This window comes from Lethenteron reissneri, chromosome 38 (genome assembly GCF_015708825.2).
Source record: "Lethenteron reissneri isolate LAM-NWPU_2019-01 chromosome 38, ASM1570882v1, whole genome shotgun sequence".
In the NCBI taxonomy this organism is placed as follows: Eukaryota; Metazoa; Chordata; class Hyperoartia; order Petromyzontiformes; family Petromyzontidae; genus Lethenteron; species Lethenteron reissneri.
Window position 1 is genome coordinate 10,562,498 of NC_083816.1, and position 12,693 is coordinate 10,575,190.

Sequence of the window (12,693 nt, forward strand, 5' to 3'; positions counted from 1 at the left end):
CGCGGCACGAAGGGCTGCCCACGCCCTGCCAGTCACAACCTCCTGCATACCAGGCGAGGGAGTTAACATCCCCCCCCCGTGAAAATCCAAACATGCAAGTCCGGCGTGCCGACCGCCACAGCGCGGCCGCGCGTGCGACGCACAGTGATTGGGAGGGTGGGGGGGGGCGTGATGGGCCGGTGAACTCACCATTCCATGACGATGAGCAGGCACGCCTTGCCCTGACTCGTGTTCTCGTAGACGTCCACGAGGCGCACGATGTGCGGGCAGCCCGAGGCGCGGGCGTGCAGCTCCACCTCGCGGCGCGCCTTCGACGAGTCGCCCACCATCTGGGGCACGGCGCCGGCGGACACGGCACGGAACCCACGTGGGAGAGGGGAGGGGGAGGGGGAAGTCCGGTGGAGGTGGCAGAAAAAAGAAGGGCAAAGGAGAGAGACAATTTAGGGCCTGGATTCTCAGCGAGTTCGAAATGTGTAAGGTGGCCAGAACTAAGTTGCCGTGGCTCGCTCCAGCAAAAAAAAAAACTAATCTGGCATGAGAAACACAGGGACCTTCAGCTTGTGACTACATTTTCCTGGAATCGTACTCCAAATTGTATAAGATAGGTTTGTTTATTTTCTTGTAAATCAAATACATTGGACATGTTTGTTGCTGGGGTTTTATGATTTGTTTTCCAGGAATCTGAATTGCAGATAACCCCAAAAGTGGATGAGTGCTGGTGCGTAATGGATGCTGACCCAAAGAGTCAACAAAGATCGTTCTAAGACAGGGGGAAATCCACCCGTGTACGAGGCTGGGAGGAGGCGACTTTCCAATGCAAGATGGGGACTTGAAATCAGCACATTACACAGATACCGAGGTCTTTAAAGTTGACCAGAGATTGAAAGTTTTCCAACAGAGTATTCATGTCACATTGTGATTTATCGGCAACTTGCCGAGTTTCTCAGCAATGCAGTCAACCAACTGGGGGGTTTTCACACTGGGCTGGTGGTGGTGGTCAGATGGCAGCAGACCAAAGGATCCTGAAATCTGTCTGTAGCGGAGCTCTGAAAGTTATCCCTTTGTACGTGTGTTATTTTTCTCTAGGTGTTCCAATTTCGTCCTCCATGCTAAAGCGATGTAATGCGTGTAAGAATAAACCCATCGATTGTCATTGACTCCGACGCTCGCGACACACGCAGTGGCTTGATGAGGCGGTTTGTAAGTTCTAAATGTTTCTCGTAAATTAGGTTGAGGCTGGCTGGCGTTGGAACGGCAGCCAAAGCAGAGATAATTCATCCAAGAGGAAGACGACCACAGGAGGTGGAGGGATGAGATCAGCTGCGAGGGATGGCCACAGTGTGGATGGACCTTCATCCAGCAATGGACAGACAACGGCCAAACGACGATCAATCTATTCCTCCGTCTCACGACACATGCAGTGAATAGATAGAGGGTATGCACATTACTGTTGCCGTATTCTACGGATTACAAGAGGCTGCTGGATAGTTAGATGTTCCCCACACACTTACGCCCGTTGTCAGTGGTTATGCGGATCTGATCACAAGCGCACAGACAGATACCCGATTGTAAGATGCACCCCCAACTTTTGTTTCAATAATACAGGGGAGAGGGGAAGAATATGCTCATGGCAAATTAAAACAACGCGGTGTTATATTGTCAGAAGTGGGAGAAAGACAAGTGTTGAATGGTAATCAAGTAGTGAATACAGTTGTCATGTTAATAGCCTCATTCATGATAATGGCATCCCACAAATGTGCACATTAATTATATACGAGGACCAAATCCCATATACAGCCGCAACCAAGCAAATAAAACACTACAACCGAGCAAAATAAAATAAATGAATACACAAATTTAGAAACGGCATCAAAAAACAGGCACACACAACAACAAACAATTGTATCGGCTACCTCAATTGCAGTTTGTGAACGTCGACGAACAAATGCACCGCTTTTTGTGCTTGCATTTATTTGTCTTTAGTCTTTCTGTACTTCCCCCCCTCACCTCCGATTCGCTGTTCACGGCGGTGTCTATCGCCGTTCTCCCCACGGGGGGGGGGGGGGGGCAGCATTGCGAGCTGAGGTCACCACTCACCGCGCTCGCCAGCAGGGGCCGCATGAAAGCGAGAGGCTCTCTGCGTGGTGGGGGCGGGGGGGCTCTGCTGCCCGGTGTCTCGAACTTTGACCCCCGGCCCCCTACAGACACGTACTGCCCGTCGAGATTTGAAGTTTTCGTGACTGCAAGGATCCATCGTTGAAGTTTTTTTCGGTAAAGTCACGTAGGTAAATAGTAAAATAAAAATAAATTAGAATGAAAACAACTAAATTTAATCACGACGTTGCTTACCCTATATAATCACGGTTCTCTAAAACAGCTCGCTTTATTCACTACAGCAATTTTGCTGTGGCGGTTCCACCTGAAGACGGAGGCTTGTGTTGTTTCCGAAACGTCGTGATTTAATTTAGTTGTTTTCATTTTAATTTATTTTTATTTTATTTTTTACCGACGTGACTTTACCGAAAAAAACAAAAAAGCATATACTGCCCTGTATACTGCTCTATAATAGTTAACATTCAATGCTGTGATGCAGTACTGTGATGCCGTACTTGTTATTCAAACACAAGAACTCGACACGTGCCACTAACACTGTGTGCGCGGCCTTCAAAGGTGGAAATAAATATCCAATAGGCGACATTTCATGCAATGTGCCTTTTACAGGACACATTGTAATTCGGGGCCTGTGCCATCGCTGTGCGTATTTAACGCCCGTTACGTGCTCACACTCAAATGGAGCACTTCACCGTTGGGGAACTTGTTTTGTTTTACCACTGATACGAGCAAATAAATCCTAATCCGCTGACCGGCGTGGTGAAGTATGGTCGTGGGGGGGGGGAGACCTTGATCCAGCAGTGGATTGACACCAGGGCTATAATTAATTATAATGTCGTTATTGTTTCGCTATGCAGCCAACCTAACTGTAGTTTATATTTGGAGCGCCGACATTTGATGGCATCGCTAAAACAGGTGGGGTGCCTCCTGTAGCGTCACACGACCACACAGCCGTCAACACAGACGGTTCGCCCCGTATCCTAGTACAGGGAAATTCACTTTTCGGGTCCATACGGCGTACAGCCGTTTCAATACGGGCAAAAAAAGTGTCTGTGTTCCTCCCTTGCGATGCGATTTTGTAGGATGAACGTTGAGATTTATAAGGCGGCACGGGGTGACCAACAAGGTCTGAGTTTGGTCTGTAATAAGGTAGGGCACTGTGATAAGGGGTTGACAGGTATGTGAGCAGCAAGGAGAGGCTGGCAGACATCGCGAGAACTGATGAGTGCACAATAATGACAAGAATGAAGCAATTAGCCGGCCAAACGTGGAATTGTTGGGCCAACGTTCTCCAAACGTCTGGGACCACGCGCAGACGTTGAGTCGACAACGTTGGGCCAGCATTGCCGTGTTTGCTGGGCCAGACCACGTACCGCCAGATGATGTGGATGCAGAACAACAACTGCGATTTCACATGCCCACAGAACCGCGGCGCCAGGTTATCTGGGCTTGACCATCTGAACGTCACCGCTAGGAGTGCGCATCGCCGTGAACGTCTCCTTCATCTTCTTGGTTCTCTCGGTAAAGTCACGTAGAAGGGAAGTAATTAAATAATACAAATAAAACCTAATAAAATAATTCTCACGACGTTTCGGCCACAACGCAAGCAGCCGTCCTCAGGTGAAAACCAGGTCTGTCGAGGCGACGTATTTGTGGATCGGCGCATTGCGTCGCTGTGCGTTGTACGGTCTGTTCTGGATGACCGCAGTCGCACACCAGTTGGGAAGTTGCCATAATTACGGGAGAGTAGTCGTGTGTGTGTGTGTATATATAACGTAAGCGCTGACGAGAAGTGCTCAACGCTTCAAGCCGTTACCTTGTTACAAGAAATGAGTTATGCATTATTCACTCGGGCAGACCACTTGCGAGTGGTAGTTAATACGCGCCGACTGGCACGCCGTCACAATGATTTACGATTACGGCCTTGCGTTTCCCAATTGATCACTGCCTCGCTCACCCTTCTCGTGTCCAGGAACTGAAGTGGCACGTCATCGTGTGGAGGGGGTGGGGGGGGGCATTTGATATTGTTGGTGTCTTGGAGTAAAACTAACGCTGCACTTGCAATGCAGAGGTCACCGGTTCAACTCCATCCGATCTCCCAGCGCCGCAGTTAAGACAAAAAATATTTTCGTTTGAATCCACCCCCACCTTTGATCACCCAGTAGCTATAAATCGGTACGCCTCGCTGAGTCGATCGCCTGGTGGGGTACAATATGGATCCTCACTCTAGCTCGATGTACTTTTAAATCTCGGTTGAAAAACTCATTTCTTTAGAACTGCGTTTTGTGTTTAGTTTGTTGTCCCCCCCCCCGTACCTCCGATTATCGCGGTTGGCTACGTACGGTGCGAGAGAAGTTCGGCAAACATACATACTGTATATACACACAGTGGAGGCCTTTCCACCAGCAGCAGCCTGAGCAAGTGGTGGCAGGGGCTTACACCGATATCTAGCGATTGAAAGCCATAAAGCGAAAACTTCCGTCCAAGATTAAAATCCCAGCACGAGCGCTAACGCAGGAGGCGTGTGCCGATCGCTGGCGAGAGCACATTTCTGCACAACGTAAGAATAGCCCAGGAAAGCACGTGGCTAGTCAGTAGAGGTCAGCACAGTTCCATTGAGCGAGGTTCCATCACATGAAATCAAGGCTGTCCGTGGTTTGCAGCTGCTTCGTTTGTTTGCCAGAGAGACGCGTAGGTCACGTGATTTATTCACGTAGCACGAGGCAGCAACGCCCGATCCACATTACATACGTTCTCTAATGACAAACGTGCCATGGTCATCATCAACTATGATGGACGAACAAGAAAAGAAGAATCCATGTTTCTACTTCTGTATATCAATGTCAATCCAAGCGTGCATCTGTCCCTTCTGTGTGAGTCTTTTCCCATCGCACGTGTGCGGTTTTCTCTCAGTGCTCTGGTTTCCTCCCGCGTGAATAAACACTCATTCATTGGCGGAAAACATCTTGACACATAGAGGACTGCAGAGCTTGGGCAAGCAGGAAGGCTTCACCACAGGCTTGTCTGTGGCTCCTGAATGATTTTGAGATGCTCTTTGCATGAACGCCGACGTCCTATATATAATGAAACATTATTATAATTCTTCTTGGTTCTTTCGGTAAAGTCACGTAGAAGGGAAATAATAAAATAATAAAAATAAAACATAATAAATTAATTCTCTTTCCGACAGACCTGTTCTTCACCTGAGGACGGCTGCTTGCGTTGTGGCCGAAACGTCGTGAGAATTATTTTATTATGTTTTATTTTTATTATTTTATTATTTCCCTTCTACGTGACTTTACCGAAAGAACCAAGAATATGAATCCCTGCAGTCACGAAAGCTTTAAATCAAAATTTAAAGTAAGTTGTACTTACGTGCCCGCTTAATTTGTGTTTTCGATTATTTACATTCTAAAAAAAATAAATCTGTCAATATCTCGCACCCCCAAAGAGGGCATCTCGCACCCTCAGGGGTCGCGTTCCCCCCTAGGGAGTTGCGTTCACCCCCAGGGGGTCACGTGCACCCCCAGGGGGTCGCGTTCCCCCTTAGGGAGTCGCGTTCACCCCCAGGGGGTCACGTGCACCCCCAGTTCAAGAAGAGCCACTGCTCTCGATGGTGTTTTGGTCAATTCATCCACGCCAACTGGACGTCTTGCAAGAGGATACGTAGCACAAATTAAACGAGCCACCAGTTTGGAATATGCTTAACGTTTATATTTCATTTTTAAAAAATCTCAAGAGGCCACTTTGTCGCAGAAGGGAGGCTGCGTTCACAAAGATATGGAACATTCCGTCTTGGTAAATGAATGAGAGCGGTTTTATTTGCTCCGTTCATCTATACAACCTTTGCTCAATATTTAGAAGCGAAGAATTGCGAGTTATGCTCACAATCTGAAAACAGAATAAGCAGCACACATTTCAAAGAACGATACATAAATTTTTATAGATATTTATACGTATATAAAGAGCCATGGACAGAGAAAATCAATGCGATGTGCTCAAAAAATACATTACGCATGGAATACGAAATCAATGAGAGCAAGAGCATCACATCTCAAGAATCAAAATAAACACAACGGGATGTCTGTAAAGGAAGGTGTAACAGTCCTGATGCATAATTTATGGGAGAAGGAAAGATCCATCGATTCATCAATTCATATCCTAGGATCACCGTGTGTGCATCGAACCGCGTGGATATGAATCAATTTGTTATTTTTTTACTTTCCCGCGGCCACACCAAGGGTAGAGACGTAGAGTCAAGGATACAATGGATGGATAAAGAAAAAGGAACAAGACATGGCAAGGGAGAAGAGAAAGAATGGGAAGTAATAATAAAAAGGGTGGAAAAGGAACGGAGGCGCGGGAGCAGAGAGGCTCAGGCGAGATCAGGATCGGGCAGGAGCTTAACGAGTGGGGGGGGCAAGGGGGTGCCCTGCCCCCCCCCCCCCCACTGGTGGCCAAAGCTACGAGTTGGGGCCCCCTTGACAACCACCACCACGAGATGTTTTCAACAACAGTGTCAAAAAACTAAAACGTATTTAAAAGGCGGTTTTACATTTATTTTTACGAAAATGATTAATGATGTGATTGGACAAGAAGATCCACGATATATAATCGCCTGGGTGCGACCGTGCGAGACAAATCAAACATTGGGCCCCACCTGACCGATTGCCGCACCTCCGAGCTGATAATGTCGTTACTACGCCACTGGGATCGGGAGAAAGAGGGCCTCAACGATGCGTGGAGCGGCGTCTGTTTTCACAGTGGGCGGGGCGGTTCTTACAATGAGCGGAGTTCATCTTCTTGGTTCTTTCGGTAAAGTCACGTAGAATGGAAATAATAAAATAATAAAAATACAACATAATTAAATAATTCTCACAACGCAAGCAGCCGTCCTCAGGTGGAGAACAGGTCTGTCGAGAAGACAGAGTCTGAATGACAGACCTGTTCTCCACCTGAGGACGGCTGCTTGCGTTGTGGCCGAAACTTCGTGAGAATTATTTTATTATGTTTTATTTTTATTATTTTATTATTTCCATTCTACGTGACTTTACCGAAAGAACCAAGAAGATGAATCTCTGCAGTCACGAAAGCTTTAAATCGAAATTTAATGGGCGGGGTTGTTCTCACAGTGGGCAGTGCTGTTCTTGCAGTGGGCGGGGGATAGGGGAGGAATTCAGAGTTGTGGTGGCCACACACACAAATCACGTGATTTAGGAGAGGCTTGAGCTGATGTTGATATACAGTAACTGTATAGACGTGTTGAATGCAATAATCTCTACGGCCACCAGAGGCATCACAGTCCACCACCATGTTAAATGCAGCAAAAGATGCAAACGCATAGGTGCTGTAATACTATCCAACGAGCGTTTGCATTTGGAAGCAACGTTTATTTAATTCGGCACAATAACGTTACCTTCTGGGTCACAAAACGAGGTAGCGACACAACATGTGACGTGCCGATGCGAGATGATGTCACACGTGTCACCTATAGTGTGACAGGTGCATGCATAGTGTGTGACGCCATAGCCTTGACCAACAAGGCTTAGAAGCTATCGCTGGTTCGCTACAGCCGAGTTTTGAGAAACACTTTAATCACTCTACCTATCTTTCTATACGACAAGTCCCTAATATCAACACACCACACCTCATCTTACAGACAGACAGATGGACAATGTCGGACATTCCTGTCAACCCATACCCATACGGGTTATAACGCGTATTCTTGTACAGGGAGATTGAGTTTTCAGGTCCATACAGCGTACAGCCGTTTCAATACGGGCAACATTGCGTCTTTGTGTTTCTCCCTTGTGATGGGGCTTTGTAGGATGAACGTTGAGATTTAAAAGGGCACGGGGTGACCAATGAGGTCTGCATTGGTCTGTAATAAGGTAGGGCACTGATAAGGGGTTGACAGCTATGGATTAGCGTTGATCAACATTTGGTCGAAAGCGTGAAAACATTTATTTAATTGATTAGCGACTCTGAATCGTGGGGTGGTGGTGGTGAGATGTTAACTCTTTCGCTTGATTTACAGGAGGTCGTGGGTGCAATCCCGACCCTGACGCCTGCTGTATATGTCGAGTTTGCGTGTCTTCCCGTGGATTTTTCTCCGGGTCCTGCGGGTTTTCCCTCCACATTAAGAATCAACGTCACGCGTTTAGAGTATTCAACCGCTGTAAATTTCCATGCGACAAGCCACTTCGTTGAGGTATCGTTTGCGATGACCAGGCCGCTTCTGAAAAAGAACTGCATACGAATAGGGTTTTCCCAAAACTGACACCTTTTTGCAAGGAATCATGTTTACATTAACCACAATACTTGCGGTCAAATGCCAACAAAAAACAATACTCTGATAATGTATGCATTGTCCTTGAAACTGATTGGTCCACACCAGAGACAGCTTTCTTTAGAGCCCAGTCTCATACGGTGTTCGACCAGATGACTCCAAAAGACGCGCAGTAGGGCTTTACCTGGTCAAATAAAAATAGTTGAGTTTGTAGTTTTACGGCCGCTAGCTTCACGCCTCGGCCACCGGGTCGCGGGCAATGGAAAAAATCCCTAAATATGGACACGCGTCCGTGCCAGCCACCGAAGTGACATTGCCCGGGCAGCACGTCACCCAGCGCACGCACAACACACAACAGCCTCCTAACGGCAGCGGGCATTGGGCAGGAAGCAGAAGGGCTCATCTCATCTCTTGAACGTCCGCCAAGCTCTTAGAGGTTTAACCCGTGCGCTGGCAGAATTAGCAGCAGCGGCAGCCGCGTGGGTGGGGGAGTAGCGGTGACGCCTGTTGTGCCACGTGGGGGGACGAGCTAAATGTGGATTATGATGCGGACGCTGCTGCTGCTGCTACTCCTCCTGTGGCTGCTTTGCAGGCGACGTGATTCGACGAAGGGGGGCTTCTGTGTCGTTGTCTGTTGGTGACCAGGAAACTCGCCGCCCTTAATGACGCCGGTCGAGTTGAATTGGCTGTGCGATGTCCGACGTTTCGGCCCACGTGCCGGCCGGGAGCGTCGTCGGTTTCCGACAATTTACGAAGGACCCCCGGGAACGCACCGAAGAGTCCCGAAGCACAACTGCAAGCAGCTACAGAGGAGAATTATCGAAGTGGTTTGCGTTTGAATCATAGTCTTATTGGTTTAGTAAAGTTGATCCTGTATATTCATATTGTTAGGTTTTTTCGGTAAAGTCACGTAGGTAAAAAATTAAAATTAATAAAAGTAAACTAAAACAAAAATCACGATTATTTTACTTTTATTAATTAATTTTTTTTTCCTACGTGACTTTACCGAAAAAAACCTAATAGTATGAATCCTTGCAGTCACGAAAGCTTCAAATCTAGAATGAGTCGTATTACTCGGAGGTGGAGGAGGAGGAATACAAGTGAACGAGGGCATACTTGCCCAACGGCTTCACGTTGAGCAAAGGTGACGCGATTCGCAGAATCCACACGCAAAGCGTTCCTCAAAGCGCGTCCCGTCAGAACGCTCGGCGAGCTCCGACTTGTGCAAAGTACTCGAAACGCTGCGTTGCGTGCGTTGCGCCACGGCTTCAACTTGCGTTCGAATAAATGCGATTGGTGACTAAAGAAGAGGCCGCGGGCGCGGGAGAGTCACGGGGACCGGAGTTTAGAGGCCGTGTCGGACTGCGAGAAGGGCTGCGTGCAGAACGAGAGAGAGCGAGAGAGTGAGCGAGAGGTGGGGGGTTTAGATTAAGCAAAGTTATAAAAAAAAAATTACGAAATGATGAACGAAGCAAAGTGCCGACAACACCGAGCATCTTCTTGTTTCCACTGATCGTAAAAATAAAATAAATAAATAAGAGAGCCCCTCGCCGAACGGATCGCGGGACTCGTCCCGTTGTTCTCCGTGACCCATCCAGAGGCCCGTTTTGTGCCGAAACAAGTCCAAACTTTTAGTGGCAGACCGGTGGCAACCTCGTGCGTGTATGGCAAGGCTATGGCGAGGCTCACGTAAGAGCGCGCGCCTATTTTTTGCCTACGAGACCATACCGTCTCGTCGGGCTGGGGAATGTTGTTTTATTTTTAGTACCGGTCATGCATTACGTAATAACGTAGGCAAAGACGCAGCCCTGCAACTGCGCTTCCACGCCACTAGCGGCAGAAGCTGCCTCCGCCAGAGGCTGTTTGGGCGACTCTTACAAGCTGACCAGTCGTCTCAGAGTACCCACACTGCACCCCACCACACGTGACATACCCACGGATGAGACTGCTTCTGGGTGGACAGAGGCGGGGGGGGGGGGGTGAGAAACGTTGAGGCCGTTGTTTCAACAGCCGAGCAGGGATGGAACTGAACCGGTGACCTCTGCATTGCAAGTCTGGTGTTTTCTAACCATTATGCCATTTATCTTCTTGGTTCTTTCGGTAAAGTCACGTAGAAGGGAAGTAATAAAATAATAAAAATAAAACATAATAAAATAATTATAATTATTTTATTATGTTTTATTTTAATAATAAAATAATTATGATTATTTTTATTATGTTTTATTTTTATTTTTTATTACTTCCCTTCTACGTGACTTTACCGAAAGAACCAAGAAGATGAATCCCTGCAGTCACGAAAGCTTTAAATCGAAACATTACGCCATTTGTTAGTACTACACTGCATACACACACGCACACACATGCAAACAAGAGGAGTTTGTTTTTGCTACCGAGGAGATGGAGCCACAAAGATCATCTCGCCTGGCAGGTGCACGAGGTGGATTATCAACATCGCGGGATCGTGCGGGATAGTGGCGGCTTGGGAAGGCATTCATCCAGCAGTGGATTGACCATGGCTGCTGATGATGAAGGAGGATGATATGTGTACAGATCATTGGGGAGTGAGTAGTCGTTCACACACTGCTGTGTTGTGAATTTGCTGAGCTGAGTTTGATTTCTGGCCACGGCTAACATCTGAACCAGTCCTGGCCCCACACAGCTTCACCAACTCGCGCTCGCCAGCGTGGTGAAGTATGGTCAAACAATCCCCATAACCGGCACGGTGTGCGGAATCCTTGCATCGTGGATTCACAAAGAGCTGTAAAATATCATTGGTATTTTTCGATTTAAAGCTTTTGTGACTGCAGGGATCCATCTTTTTGGTTCTTTCGGTAAAGTCACGTAGAAGGGAAATAATAAAATAGTATTTTATTATATTATTAGATTAGATTATTATATTATAATATTATTTTATTATTTTATTTTATATAATTTTATTATGTTTCATTTTTATTATTTTATTATTTCCCTTCTAAGTGACTTTACCGAAAGAACCAAGAAGATCATTGTTATTCTGTAACATATCAGATACAACATGTAAAATAATAACAAAATAATATTTTATAAACCTTTAGTGTGGATAATAATGAGCTGTAAAATATCATTGCTATTCTTTAACATATCAGATACAACATGATGAAATAATAACAATGATATTTTACTGCAAAACTTAAGACCGAAACAGGAGAACGTCTTCACAATTCCGGCTAATCGCCTGATGAAGGTGGTTGTAATTACCAGCGAAACGTCGTTACCAAATTGTAAATGTTGTGGGTTTACTCTCCAACACACCGGAGTGCTGAAGTAGTCACTAATTGGCACGTTCTGTTTACGTGACAAACCTTCCTAACTGGCTGCGTTGGGTGGTGATGGGTTTAACGACACATTCATATTTACGCGATCGAACCCCCCAAAAAAACCCTTTAGTATGGATAATACTGTTCGCGAAAGATATAACACGCATGCGGAAAACACGCGAACGTTGGTTTACGTTGGCCCAATGTCAACCAACGTTGACTCAACGTCAACCAACGTTGCATGTTTCACTACGGGGCGATTGGGTCTGTGTACACGCGCCTGTTTGCCGAGCTGTCAAGCCCCAGTGTGGGGGGATAGATCTCAAATCAATAATGCAGTAGCCATTTGACCGTGTCAGATGCCTAATTGACGCGTAAAGTAATTTAATCTGGGACGCAGGTGTTAACTTTAACTCCGCTGCTTACATATATTCTTTTATTATTTCCCTTCTACGTGACTTTACCGAAAGAACCAAGAATAGTATTAAGTGTTATTATTATTACGACTGTGCTTGGCTATATGCAGGAAAGCGCCATTAAATATATTTTAAAAAATCTCGGGAAAGGTCCTGCCAGTGTTTCACAGTAAAGGGCTAAATTTCGATTTAAAGCTTTCGTGACTGCAGGGATTCATCTTCTTGGTTCTTTCGGTAAAGTCACGTAGAAGGGAAGTATGTTTTATTTTTATTATTGTATTACTTCCCTTCTACGTGACTTTACCGAAAGAACCAAGAAGAAGAGTAAAGGGCTGCTTCGTGAAATTCCAATTGAGTATTTTTTGCAGGTTTATTTTTCAGGCATTCGGATGCATGTGCCACTACCGGGTCCATTGCATGTGGGGGTTGTTGTTGTTGTTGTTGTTTTTTTGGCATTAATCTATGGGCGAAAACTGCAGAACCTGGAGGAAGCACAATGCCGAACGGAGTGGGGTGGGGTGGAGACAGATTCCACGCAGGAAGGCACCCGAGTCGGGAATCGAACCCAGGCCCTTCGTAC

The 12,693-nt window shown here is 46.5% G+C and overlaps 1 protein-coding gene across 1 annotated transcript in view; it reads right to left on the reverse strand.

Moving 5' to 3' along the window:
- Positions 1 to 12,693, reverse strand: part of LOC133351634 (MAP kinase-activated protein kinase 2-like) — a 63,329-nt gene that overhangs the window by 23,249 nt on the left and 27,387 nt on the right. Inside the window, exon 2 of the mRNA XM_061566983.1 lies at positions 190 to 329. Coding sequence (XP_061422967.1) covers positions 190 to 329 — 140 coding nt within the window. The remainder of the gene's footprint in view (positions 1 to 189; positions 330 to 12,693) is intronic.